Here is a 14371-nt window from a genome sequence, read left to right as displayed (position 1 = left end):
TGCATCCGGAAGTTTTAGCTCTCCCCCCGCCCTGTGCCAGAATAAAAATGTCTTCACTAGTCAGCGAAAGATAGGCAGAGGAAGGAGGGAGGGAGGGGAACCTGACTTCATGGGGTACATGACTTTGTTGGGGCAGCCAGTGGAAAAACCCTGGGTAGTATCCAACTAAGACAGTACTAAGAACAGGCCTATTGAAATGGGCATGGCTAACTTGGGCCTCTTCATTTCAATGGGTGTGCTCCAACATAGCTGGATATGCCACTCTGTCACCGTGGGACATGCCTCCACCCTGGGTGGGACATCCCACTGATCTTAACAAATGGGCAAGTTGGTACATATACATGCAACCTCGAAACATTCTGGGGATGCCCATTTCCTAGGTGCTGTTAGAAACTGGGTGCTGGACTCGATGAAGCCCTGGTCTGATCTGGCATATTTCCCTGCCCCACAGTGCAATGTCAGTGAATAGGAAAAGGTTGTACCCATTCCTGTTTGGCATTTTACTCAAGACAGGTGCCCAGACAGGCTCAGTCCTTAAGCAGCGGACTTCTGGGGTCCCCTGATTTTGGGATAACCCTAACCGTAAAGACAATGGTGATGTGGCACTTCCCCACAGTGTTCACCTCAGCGTGGGACTGTCACATGGCATGAATACGCATCATATTATGTGCAGGAGGTCAAAAGAGAGAGAGATTTATGTCTGGGGAATTCTGCTTGGCAAACTAAACTGCCCCCTCCAAACTGTTTTGAACCGGGGCTGCACCTTGCGAAAAAAAGGTTTGCACTTTCTGCCCTTTTCCCCTAGCCTAATGCAGACATCAATATTTCCCAGTCTCCCGGGTGTGGTTTAGAAAGTGGGCATACCACATGGCTCATGCAAGGCTACATGCTCTTTCATGCTCCCCTGTCTCCTGTGCATGCACACACTCCCAAATCTGCTCCTTTTGCATCATTCGTGATGCATTAGAGATGGACCTGTAGCTAGAGGCACCTCCTTTGCATGCATCTCCATGCAGGGCTGGGAAAGATCGCTGTCTGAAACCATGGAGCGCTGCTTCCGGACTGCATAACAGGGGTAGCCAATGTGGTGCCATCCAGATGGTGTTGGACTACAGCTCCCATCAGCCCCAGAAGCGTGGCCAGTGGTCAAATATGATGGGAGTTGTAGTCCAACAGTGGCTACCTATGGAATAGATAGTACTGAGCTAGATAGGCCAGGCGTCTTTGAGGTTGTTGTTTTTTCTACAATCAAGTGGCATATGAATCTTTATGAAATAAATACATAAATGTCTGACTTGGGACAAGGCAGCTTCCTATCTGCACTGAACCTAGCCGTGGTTAATTTTAAACCAGGGCTTAAAATCAGGATTTCAAGCAGGTTTGCAAACTGTTCCTCCACGTGGATCTCATAGTTTAACTATGTGCTGCATGAAGAAAAGTTATTTTGTATTTCCTGCATTTTCCAACATTCAGCTCCAATGAATGGCTCTGGGTTCTAGTGCTGTAAGAGAATGGCTTGCTTTGAGAAGCAGCTTGGATTGAGGATTAAGTATCTTTTATCCATTGCAGCGGGCAAAGCTGACAAGATTCACTGCATTCATCTGTATCAGTGCATATGGGTATTAAAATGCCTTTATTTGGATCACACCCCAAAAGGAATGACTAGTGATTCATAAAGAGAGAGTATGTATTATGCTACAACTATTAAGGCATGTTTTATGTGTAACAGTAATTAAAATATAATTGAAATCACTATTTCTTCTAATTATTGGCTTAACATACTGCTTATTTAAAGAATGGGTGCCTATAAATGTCTCCTTTTTATATATATCCACGAATGGGTTCCTGGCAGCATCATAATTAAAAGAGGGATTAGTTAACATACAATTTAATCATTCTGTCATCAAAGGATTTAGACCTCATTAATTACACGTTAATAAATAGTTATGAATAAACAAAAAAAACAGTATAAAATATGCCAATTGAGATCCAAAATTACAGTATTTAAAAACTAATAATGAAGCAGAGCTGTGGGTCTTAAGACCTTTTGGTGTGGTCTCACTCTTATTTCATATTATTTCATATTATTTCAATTGCGTGTGAAATTGTGGCATTGTGCTAGTATTTGTGGTTCTGTGTCATTGCTATATAACAAGCAGAAACCTATGGAAAAAATGTCTTGCAGGGGTAGGGGAAGGGACTCAGATGAATCACGTCCTCAGAGAGCCGATTCTGCCTCGCAACTTAAAGGATCATAGGTCTTCTTCCTCCAAAGTAGATTTCTGACTCTCCCGGTGATCGTTTAAGCCACAGTTAGCCAACATGGTTCTCCTCTTCATTTAATCCTCACAACAACCCTGTGAAGTAGGTTAGGCTGAGAGACAGTGACTGGCCCAAAGTCACCCAGAGAGCAGCTACATGGCTAAGTAGAGATTCGAACCCTCATCTCCCAGGTCTTAGTCTGACACACTCACCATTATGAAACCTGTAAGCTACCCCTGCTTAAACCAAGACAGGGCATTCTTCCTTGCAGTTTATTATTAGCTGTGCATTTGGAGGGTACGTCCAAGACCAATTTCCACCCACAGTTTCCTTTTGGTACCCGGATAAATGACGTCAAGTAGCAAGGATGCCAGCTTACCTTCTGCTTAAATGCCAACCTGTTTTCTACTGTCTTCTGCTCATATTCCGTGCCAGTATGTAGACAATGCACTTGTTTACTCACCTATCTGTGATTTTTTTGCGGGGAAGCGATGCCCCCTAAACCCACCTTTTCATGCAAGCCAACAAGGTGACCATTATATTTGGAGACACACTCCTGCTGTGGCTCATTTTAGCACCCCGCACATTGGCAGACAGTACGCCCACTTTACTAAACACTCTAGTTTGGAATATACCCACCTGGATGGATGAGAGAATGTCACTGCGGCCTTTGGCAACTTAAGTGACCTCCAGCTGTTTTGGACTACAGCCCCCATCAGCCAAAACACATGGAAGGAACCAAGTTGGCAAGGGCTGAGCTGATGGAAGGATCCATCAAGTGATGCTATCTGTGGTATTGGGGGATCTTGCTGTTTGACTAGGGAAGATGATTTACAATCCTCTTACACAATTAAAATGCCAATTATGCCTCACCCACCTCTCCCCTCTCTTAAGCTTAAACGATCTGTTGGTTTTGTTGTCCGTAAATCACCCTTGATAGATGTCCCTGGGATGTGTTTTGTTTTCCTTTTAATTTATTAACTCCAAGCTGCCATTCTTCCCCCACCCCCCTGTGGCACCTGTCCGTTTTCCAATTAAGCTTTGTCTCTCAGAGAATGTCTCTCCAGTTTCTGTGTGTTTTGTAGAAAAGAAGGGGAAATTGCATTGGTTTCTACTACTTGGGTTTATGTACCATCCCTGCTTTAACTACAGTTTCCCTATAATTGCTGACCATCTTTCACGTAGGTACAGTACAGACATAAAATTGTGGATGGGACATTGGCTAAGCTGTGGTTTGTAGTTTGTGGTTTGTCTCCCAGCCACTCAGGCCTCCTTGGCTTGGGGATTTCTTGGGCTGGTCAAACAAACCATGGTTAAGCAAGGCTGTTGGGTTTGGACATAATGCCAAACCATAGTTAAAGCACGCCATGGTTTACAAGCTAACAAGAAACCATGGTTAGTCTGCTTGGCTGGGTCCAAAAGTTAAGAAAAACCACATAGGCAAAACCAACTATGGCTTAGTGTGACTCATGAATTGGGCCATGCAGAACATGTGGCTGAGTCCTGCATTTCTCCCCCTCATATTTTTTTGTCTTATGTGTAAATCCCCCCTCTTCCTCTTTTAGAGCTGACTTAAAACTGCATCCAGCTTATTCTAGCCGTTGTTGGATTCATGATCAAGCTTGTAGTTGAGGTTGGGCACTGTCATGTAAGCCCTGGGTATATCAGAACAGTGGCTGCTGTTAACACCAGTGCAGGACCAAATGCTGTAATGTGAGCCCTCCTGGAATGTGGAAATTGCATGTCTGAGGGGTGCTTACTGGGATGAGTGTGCTGACTTCATGTTCCGCAAGTTGGAGAGTAACTGTGTGACATGAGGAGCCAACCTCTGCTCTTGCGAGCTCCCTCACTGCTCCCCAGTTTTCCATGGTTTGACATCACAGAAGTGCAAGAGATTTCTCTGCTCCAGGCAGTTGCATTTCAACTCCCAGAGGGTGGTGGTGATGGAGGTGAACAGCCAGCAGGCTCATCAGCCCTACGCTTCTATAACACCCGAATAAAGGCCATGGTGACCTCCGAGGGTGTAAGAGGGACAGGATTTTCACATGAGGTGGGAGAACGACCATCAAACAAATATTCAGACCATCCAAGGACATTAGATTTCCACTGGGCCACAAAGGAGGGTGCTTATAAGTGTGCTGTTCAGAAGCAAATACATTAAGTCTCCCCATCATACTATGGCTATCATAGCTCGTGTCTTCAGAGCTGGTTCACCATGAGAATACCAGGAAAAATCATTCAGATTTTAATATTTTTAAGTTCAAGGTTGCCAAATGTTCCTTGTACTGTAAGATGCCCTTAATTTTAACATGCTTCTAAAATACATCAGAACATCCTTTGTGGCGCCTCGCACTTTTGAAGCATTGCACTGTCGACCCAAATGCTTGTTAAGAGCTTAACTTGTTGACACGCTTGCTCCAAATTGATCTCTAGAGTTTTCTTAAGATCTGGGCTCTAAATTTAGCTAGCTGTTTCCATTTGTAGCACATTATCCGAGCCAGGCAACTCACCATGATAACTTCTTTTGATTTATTGTTATTATTACTATTATTTTTGGAATACGTATCTCCGGTAGACTTATGAAATGCTTTCATTTTCCTAACTCCTGCCTCTTCCAAGGAAATGATTAGGAATCGTAGGGAGAGCCTGTATAAATAACTCCTTTTAAGTTAATCAGTATAACCTTCCAGTACTAAGGGATGTCACCCTCAGCACACATTGGCTATTGATCAGATATAGCCAGGGTGAACTTTTCTTCCTTTGTGTTGCTAAGGAGACATGTCGGAAGCACTACTACTTTTTAATTATGGATGTTATTAATATTAATAAGGTATCTAGTAGCTTCCGGTTCCTGTTTTCATGCTAATGGCGTTTCCATTTTCTTTTCATTCCTATTGCAGAGTTTTGTTGATTAATGATATCTTAGCAGTGCTCCTTTTGGACCCGGCTGTTCATGGCTGTGATCCTGTAACAGAAAGTTTATCTAGAAGCACAGCATGCTTTGCCTATAACATCCTGGGCAGATGCCTGTCAGGTTTCCCCAAAAAACGTTTGTGAGGTTCAGCAACCTGTGAAATGTGGCACATTCATCTCCTTGATATGTGCATAATAGTGTTGGGACTGTCCATCCTAATGTCTCATTAAGCAGTTAGATATATCTAACCGGGTGTGTAGCTAAAGCAATATCTTAAATGTCCGTCTAATAGCTTGCATTTGTCGCAGCAGCTGCCAAAGGCTTGCGAACGTCTCTGAAATCTGAATGGGTTCCATTATCACTCCTTGTTAATGAAATGATTTTAATATTACAACAAATGAGGTCTTCCCCCCCCTCCCCCCAATCCTTTCAGTATTAAAAGGGAATTGGATTGTAATTAGAGTATATTTCACCAAGACTGAAAGGGGCTCTAATATGTGCTTGACTCTTAAAGCAGTTAATCCTATATTAATTGTACTTTGGGTGCATCTGTCCTTGCCTGATGGCAGAGCATCCATCATGTCCTAAGGGATGCTGCAGCTCTTGGGAAGGCGGAAGAGCTCCTCCTGCAGGATCCCTTTATCGTCATGTGAAGAGACGGGCCGTTCTTTGCTTCAGGAAGTCTTTTGAGAGAGATGTTGCTTCCTGCAACGGACTCCTGCAACTTCCCCTTTCCTCCCACTCTCACCTGTGGTCAAAGAAACTTCCAGGGTTTGGGAACAAAAAGATGGAGAAGGAGGGAGCTTCTTACTTTACAAAGCAAAGCAACAACCTGGGGGTGGGGGGAACGGTCAGCTTTTGGTCATCTCTTGAATTGTTACAGTGGTACCTCGGGTTACATACACTTCAGGTTACATACGCTTCAGGTTACAGACTCCGCTAACCCAGAAATAGTGCTTCAGGTTAAGAACTTTGCTTCAGGATGAGAACAAAAATTGTGCTCTGGCGGCGCGGCGGCAGTGGGAGGCCCCATTAGCTAAAGTGGTGCTTCAGGTTAAGAGCAGTTTCAGGTTAAGAACGGACCTCCAGAACGAATTAAGTACTTAACCCGAGGTACCACTGTAATTGTTTAGCTCCAGTGGCAGGTAAACTTTGAAAATTAGGGGGTGGGTTTGCTCCCGCTGGAGCTTAAATAGACTTTCTTTGCAATTCTTCTTCTAGTTCTTTCTCTACCATTTTCTTCAGGGACAAAGCGAGCTCAAAATGGAGATGGGATGGTGGGTTGATGTCTGAGCCAAGAACAAATAAGTCCTGCTTCTTTAAATGTTGCATTGTTCATTGCTTTTTTTGTTTGGTCCTCAACAATTGATTAACTTCTGTCTCCTTTGTTTTGCAGCCTGTTTCAGCACTACTGCTACAAACGCGGCGGCATGCGACACACTTCCTATACCTGCATCTGTGGCAGGTAAGCCGCCCCAGTCTTCATTTTCCATTTCCCATTGAGTTGTATCAGTATCACTATCAAGCTCAAGTCACTTCAGAAAGACATTTAGAAGCATTCAATAAAATCTGCTTTATTTAACCACAGATATTTTAGGAATAAAGCCCCATGGCTAAACTGGTATGCATCTTGAGGGTGAAGTGAGGCCCATAGCATCGAATGTGGGTCTACTTGGTGGATGCATTTGATTTGGCTTCGACTGTGCACACACATAACCATGGTTTAGTTCAACAAGCAATGTGTCATCTCACAGGCAAGCAAACAAGCCATGGCTTTTTATTTTTATTTTTGCCTATGGTTTCCAGCAACTGTTACTCAGTGGCATAATGCCTCTGACAGTGGAGTCAGCATAGCCATTGTGGCTATGAATTTGCCTAATCCTCTAGGTCAGTGGGCATCGCTGCCTCCTGTGGAGATGAGTTCCATAGATTAACCATGTATATTGCATAGAGAACTCTCTTTTATCAGTCTTGAATCTTCCAGTGTTCATCTTCATTGGATGTTCCCAAGTTATAGCATTATGAGACAGGGAGAAAAACATTTCTCTACTCACGTATAATTTCATAAACTTCTATCATGTTGCCTCTTATTCACCTTTTCTCTAAACTAAAAAGCCCCAAATGCTGCAATCTTTCCTCATGGGGGAGGTGATTCATCCCCTTGGCCATTTTGGTTGCTGTTTGCCTGCAGACCATCCTTACTCTAATTTAACAAAGTTCACTTCGCTGAAAGGGGTCAGGTGCTAACAGGACACACGAAATGATACTTCCCCACAACCTCTTTCTCCTCACTTTGACTGCTTTCCCTCTCTCTTGCATGCAAAGGTGTGGGAGAGGCCCCTTTTGGACAAAGCCTATTCTCTCTCCGAGTCACACTTGAAGTGGTTTGTTCTGCTTCATGGTGCCTTAATGTTCACTGTAGGATTTTCCTCCTGCAGTAAGCCTATTTGTTACAGCTTCATCTTGCCCACTAATGTCGCGTTTTTCACTCTTTCTCTCAGAGTTCACAGCTCTGCTGATGTTGCTTCTTCCTTGCTAATATTTAATCAGAAGCATGAACCTGACCTTTTGAAAAAGAGACTGTGGGGTGGCGAAGGGGTGGGCGGGGGGGGGGAGAACACTTCAGGTTAGAAGCCATGTCCAGATAAGAGATGCCTCTGGATAAGTGAAATTTGCTCTGCATGGCTTTCGCCCTTTTACTCTAAAACTTCTGGCTGTGTTCCCATGTTGTTGTTATTTTCTGCTTGTGGAATGCTCTCCCCAGGGAGGTTCATCTGGCGCCTTCGTTACATATCTTTAGGCGCCAGGCAAAAAATTCCTCTTCTCCCAGGCTTATTAAACAATCTGTGGCCTTTTAATCTGTGAGGATATCATGGGTGGGGGTTGCTTCCACATTGCTAACTGGCTATACCTGGTGGATGTGGAAGGCCATATCAATTGGAGGGCCATAGCTGTGAACTTTCAGATTTGAAAATAAGGGATCAGCAGCCTCACCTGTCCCAGGGACAGTCTACGGGATGTCTAACAATCTGGGATAGCAGCGGGAAGCAGCGGGAAACGGCGCTGGAATAAGGGAATTTCCCACAAAAAAAGGGGAGGTTGACAGCTATGTGGAGGGCACCAGGTTGGGGTTGGCTGACTGTGCATCTTGGCTCTTGACAGGCCACCTTTTTCATAGTTTTCCTGGCAAAAAGCTCAGCGGAACTCCGCAGTGTCATCATTAAACCGCCAAGTTGGTTCAATAAAAATAACGTCTTGCTGATCAATAGTTCTGGAAAGAAGGAAATGGAAGTTCGATATGATTTTCAGAAGACTCTTTAACAGCCCAGCAGAATAAAGAGACATGCATGGATGGTTGAATGGTGCCATCAGTACTTAAGTTCCTTCACACATATTTAATCGGTGATTAATTGATTAACTTATTATATATATATGAAAAGCGTCCTCTTAGTGTAGATAAGTGACGGGCAGGTTCTCCCCACTCCACCCAGCTCGCATTGGATTTGCTGGTGCTAAAATAAGCCAAGTTATTACATTTGAGGAATATATTAGGGAGTCAAGTGGGCTCCACATAGGGGGAGTGGGCACTCTAGGGCGATCGTATCAATGACCCGAGCCATTCAAATGTCCCAGAGGTCAGCCAGGCTTTGACAGGAGCACTGGTAATATCAGCCAGAGAGTCTCCCAGAGTCTCCTGGAAACTCATTGAAGCCATCAGCCTTTCAGGGGAGACCATGTTAATAGGTCCTCCACCTCTGCCGAGGAGGAAAGGTGCTGAAAGCCTAAATCTCAACAGGAAGCAATCTGACCACGACAATATCCCCCTCGTTCAGAGCACACTCTTCCTGCCCAGTTGAGAAAACAAGGTCCAGTGATGACCTATTGGGACAGCCCCATGGTTGTCATGGCAGCCATGAAGTCCTGAGCCAACCCAGAACCAGTCACCTAGGCAGGGATGTTGAATTCCCCATAACCAGCAGCCTGGGAGTCCTCAACACCACCTCACGAGACCAGCTCAGGCAGGGAGACTGTGAGGCAGGCAGTAAATCAGCAGAATCCCTAATCTGTCCTGTTTGCCCTAGTGCCAGAAACACACACTCCAGATCTCCCCACTACCAAATGGACAGAGAGCTGGTAGAGAGAGCATTTCTATAGACCACAAGCCAATAATCATCACTTTGTAGTAAGACTATCTGGGTTCCATTTGTTGGTCTTAATCCCAGGCAGTGGAGGGAAAGCCAGGCTTTCATGTCATTGGTCCAGAGTTCTTTAGGTCTTTAGTCCAACAATTGTAGTTTAACATTCACTTGGAGGACTACAGGTAACACAGGTAACACCACCACCACCTGGCTGTCCACCTTTAGAGTGCAGGTCTTATCCTCAGACTCTCTGTTTGCGAGACTGTGCATCTCTATCTATAGATCTTTACAAAATTGCCCTTTTGCATCTGAGGTTTTTGCAATTGCCTTTAGAATACCATACCTTTTTAACCGTCAAGAAAATCGTGCAGGGGGGGGAGAGAGCACAGAGTGCCCAAAGGACAGTTGAGTAAAAACAAAGATAATTTATTTTTTTCTTTTCGCGCTGATGTAATCAGTTCGAAAATATTTGATATTGTGATAATTGTGCAATTAAAATTCTCGCTGAACTGCATTACAGCCCTGCTTTGTATGCAGCCAGGCGGGATCGCCAGCCGTCCATTCCATTTACACCACTCTCCCCCTGGAAATCTGCTTGTAATGCAAGCTGACATTTTTAATTTTCTCTTCATTTCCTAATCCTTGATTAGTAATTGTCTTAAGTGATGTTCACACCAGGGCAAAAAGCATGAGCATTAGTGCAGCAAGCAGCACATCAGTATTATAACCCAGAGGTCATTAGAAAACTAGTGTGGTGTAGTGGTTAGAGTGTTGGACTATGACTTGGGAGACCTGGGTTCAAATCCCCACACAGCCATGAATCTTACCTTCAGTTAGTCACTCCTAAGATCCCTCAAAGGGTGATGGTGAGGATACAAATAGAGAGGGAGACAATAATGTCCAGCACCATGAGTTTCTTGGAGAAAAAGTAGGATGTAATTCAATAATAAATATAATTAATTTGATCCTCACATGGGGCAATAAAATTAATTTGCTCCTATATACAATGATCAAGAAGGGTTTTTTGCCAGGGTGAGGCTGATCCACAGCTGACTCCTGCCATTGAGACAGAGAGAGAGTGCTTTTTTTCTGGGAGGATGCAGGGGTACACATACCCCTAAACATTTTGTGAATCTTTGTACTTTGGTCCATTTACTGTATTTCTTTTTCCCGATTTGAACTATAAAATGGTGATTTTCTGGAGTCAAAATGAGAGTACCCATAAACATTTTTTTAGAAAAAAAGCACTGTATATAGATATATACAGATATAGATGTATATGAAAGAAAGGTGGATCTTCACACAAGATGAAGATCAGCATTTTGTTTGAATAATAATAATTATTATTTTATTATTTGTACCCCGCCCATCTAACTGGGTTGCTCCAGGCACTCTGGGTGGGTTACAACATATATAAAATATATAAAAATACAATGCAGTGGTACCTTGGGTTACATACGCTTCAGGTTACATACGCTAACCCAGAAATAGTGCTTCAGGTTAAGAACTTTGCTTCAGGATGAGAACAGAAATCGGGCTCCGGTGGCACAGCGGCAGCAGGAGGCCCCATTAGCTAAAGTGGTGCTTCAGGTTAAGAACTGTTTCAGGTTAAGTACGGACCTCCAGAACGAATTAAGTGCTGGTACTTAACCCGAGGTACCACTGTAAAGCACTACACAGCCAGGGTTGTCAAACAAGCTGCACATCATCTCACATACAAGCAGAACAAACCACGGTGCTTGTTCCTCCTGAGCTTGGTTTGTTTCCCACCTGTTCTTGTGTTGTCCCTGTAGCCTGGGGATGCACAGGCCGTGGTTAAGCAAGCAATAGCACCAAAGCATCATCATAGCAATCCATAGTTTGTGAGTCAAGAGCAGGCGTGGGCAAACTCAGTCCTCCGGATGTTTTGGGACTACAACTCCCATCATCCCTAGCTAACAGGACTAGTGGTCAGGGATGGTGGGAGTTATAGTCCCAAAACATCTCGAGGGCTGAGTTTGCCTATGCCTGGTCAAGAACTTCACACCAGTTTTTGTTTCCAGAAAAGAAACGCTGGTTAGTTTGCTGGATTGGCTTTGGACAGTCAAACAAACCACACTTTTACCAAACAAACCATGGCTTGGCCTGTGTTATGTTTGAACCAAACCAGTGTGCCACAGTTGGATTTAGAGAGATGACCTGGCCAAGCATTAGGGTCTTAACCAGCAATGCAATTATTATGTCCTTAAGGTTTAGTCTTGCTCATGATTTACCGTATTTTTCATCCTATAGGGCGCACCAGGCCCATAGGACGCACCTTGTCTTGGGGGGGGGGGAATGAATTAAAAAAAATTATTACCCTCCCCAGCCGCAGCTGCCGCCCCAAGCCTTGCGCACACCTGCCCGAAGCACGGGGCGCCCTCTGGAGGGCTCCCAGCGCTTTGGGCTGCAGGCTGCTGCCCCAAGCCTCGCACGCCCGGCAGGACCTCCCGCCGGGCGCGCAAGGCTTGCGGACACCAGCCCGAAGCATGGGGCGCCTTCTGGGCTGCAGGCTGCTGCCCGCAAGCCTTGTGAGCCCACGAGAACTCCCACGGGCTTGCAAGGTTTGCGGATAGCTTCCTGAAGCCTGGAGAGCGAGAGTGGTCAGTACGCACCGATGCTTCTCGCTCTCCAGGCTTCAGCGAAAGCCTGCATTCGCCCCATAGGACGCACACACATTTCCCCTTCATTTTTGGAGGGGGGAAAGTGCGTCCTATGGGGCGAAAAATACGGTAATTGTAAACATACTTAATTTATTTTGCTACTTAGAGGTTTCTCCCTCCCTGTACCAAGAACACAGGGTGGGTTGCAATTATTTCTTACCTTAGTCTTGCTTCTACCTTGCTTGCTTCTGCAAAACTGAGGTTGCTTTCACGAGCAAGGCATTCTTTTTGAATTCCATGCATCTCCAAGGTAACATCACTGGCCCCCGCTTTGTGATCTTTCACCAAAGAATATTTTTCACTCTCCTCATCCCCCCTCCCATCTCACTTTAATTTGTGAGAGGTCTCTCCGGCAAGAGGAGAGCCCTGAACTTTCATACTAAGTAATAACTCATACCAGCTCAGGAACGTGAGTGTGTCGGCTCATTTCAAATTATAAATCCAGATAGGTAGAGATGTGATTTGCATTAATTATTTGTGGGGTTTTTTGTTTGTTTTTGCATTAGACCCACCACAACAAAATGATTCAAAAGATCAAATCAGGCATATTAGCGAGAGAATTACATTCGCTGTGTTAATTGCAAAAACTCCCTAAGAGAGAGTGATGCATCCAGGATCTCCAAATGAGCTTCCTGGTTCTCCTGCAGCCAAGTCCTGTATCACTCACCTGCTTTGCATGCAAAAGGTCCAATCCCCAGCTTCTTTGGGAAAGACCCCCCCCCCAGCCTTAAACTTTGAGAAATTCCTTCTGATCAGGGTAGACAGTACTGAGCTTCATGCTGACTCAATATAAGGCAGTTTCCTGTGTTTCCTGTGACACTCAAGCTTTGTTTTGTGTACTTTCTAAATTATTTAAATATTTGTAAATTTGCCATATAACTCACGCCTAGGGAAAGTCCTGATCATATCGTATTCAGTAAGAAGTAATTATTATCCTTTTTAATAAATAAGTTGCATTTTAAAACTCAATAAGTAGATGCTAAAGGTCAGTTGCAGTACTTTAAATGAACTCTAAAAGAGATGAGCAGGACTCTCACACACAAAAAGAAAATAATTCAATCTATGCCTCTAGTTCAGACTGTTGTTTCTGTACTGCCTTACTAGTGTATATTTGTTAGCATGCTTTATTTAAAAATACATTTCTACCTCTCTCCATCAAAAAGATGTCAAGGTGACACACAACGTACATGTATGAGCATAAAACAGAACATTGAACCAAATGCCATTTCATTTATTTTCTTTCTAGGATTTATATCCTGCCCCTCCTCACCAGTGGTCTCAGGGCAGGTCTCAACTGCTGGATTCACAAAGCTGAGCCCTCATTTATATAGGTTTGCAAGGGGTGTGTCAGTGTTGGGTCAGTTCTCCAAGCTTTGAGTAATTGGATCATTCTGTCTATCCTTGGATTAACTGTGTGCATTGCCTGCGGTTCTTCGAGCCAGCTATTTGCATACATATCGCACCAATCTGAATATTAAAGCCATTGGGAAGAATCCTACTTTCTCTGGTTCTTCCACAAATGGAAGCCGAGAGAGTAGGCACAGGGGACAATTGATTCCAAAGGCCTGGTGGAAGAGGAAAGACAGACAAAGTAGACTCCAGCCCGGATCTCAGAAAGGGAGAATGTTTGCAACCAGGGTGCCATTCCTTAAAAGGACAAGTGTGTGTGTGTGTGTGTAAAACAATTAAATTAATCAAACAGCAAATTTTAAAATACTTTTTAAAAACTCCAGCAGCCTGTACAACAAAGCTTTCAATTAAAAGCCCATGCATGGGGGTGTTGGGGTGGGTGCACAGTTTGAGCCAACAAATTCTTTTGAATGACTGAAGAGGACTCATCTCTTACCCCTCTAAATTGCAACTTCTCTTTTTTCAGCATATGCAAACTAAGTATTGTTTCTGGCTGTTTTAGTCTGTGATAACTACCCAGAGCTAACATCTTCATATAAATCTATGCCTGAAAGTTGGAAGGGGGGTGATGCAATGTTTTCTCAATCCCACATCTTTCGTGGCTCATTCTCTCATTTTGCACACAATCTAATCACTTTGAAGTAGCAGACGCATTTTGTCGTGAGCTTTCAAGAGCCAGCACCCACTCCTTCAAATCAGCTGGTGAAGCTGAATTTGGCCCACAAAACCTTCATGCCGCACGGTTTGCATGCGATTCTTCTGAAGTGCCAGAGGGTCCTCTCTTCTGCCGGAATAGAACCACCCCTCTGGGTTTTGTCCAAATTGCTGAAGTTTTCCTCCTGAACCGAGTAGCAAATTGGATTCTAGGTACAAAAGGTTTGACCTAACGGCTGAGGTTGAGAGGCCAGATGGGCTCTGTGAGAGATCTTGAGGTGTGCGGTTTGGAGCTTTGAATGAGGTTTTTT

At 44.2% G+C, this 14371-nt stretch overlaps 1 protein-coding gene across 1 annotated transcript in view; it reads left to right on the top strand.

Moving 5' to 3' along the window:
* PEPD (peptidase D) overlaps positions 1-14371 on the top strand; it is a 128124-nt gene that overhangs the window by 84349 nt on the left and 29404 nt on the right. Inside the window, exon 10 of the mRNA XM_081203384.1 lies at positions 6573-6641. Within this exon, the coding sequence (XP_081059510.1) occupies positions 6573-6641 (69 nt within the window). The remainder of the gene's footprint in view (positions 1-6572; positions 6642-14371) is intronic.

The sequence above is a fragment of the Podarcis bocagei genome (assembly GCF_964188305.1).
Source record: "Podarcis bocagei genome assembly, chromosome: 7".
Taxonomy (NCBI): Eukaryota; Metazoa; Chordata; class Lepidosauria; order Squamata; family Lacertidae; genus Podarcis; species Podarcis bocagei.
The sequence above is the reverse complement of the archived record's forward strand: the minus strand, read 5'-3'. Positions and strand labels throughout refer to the sequence as shown.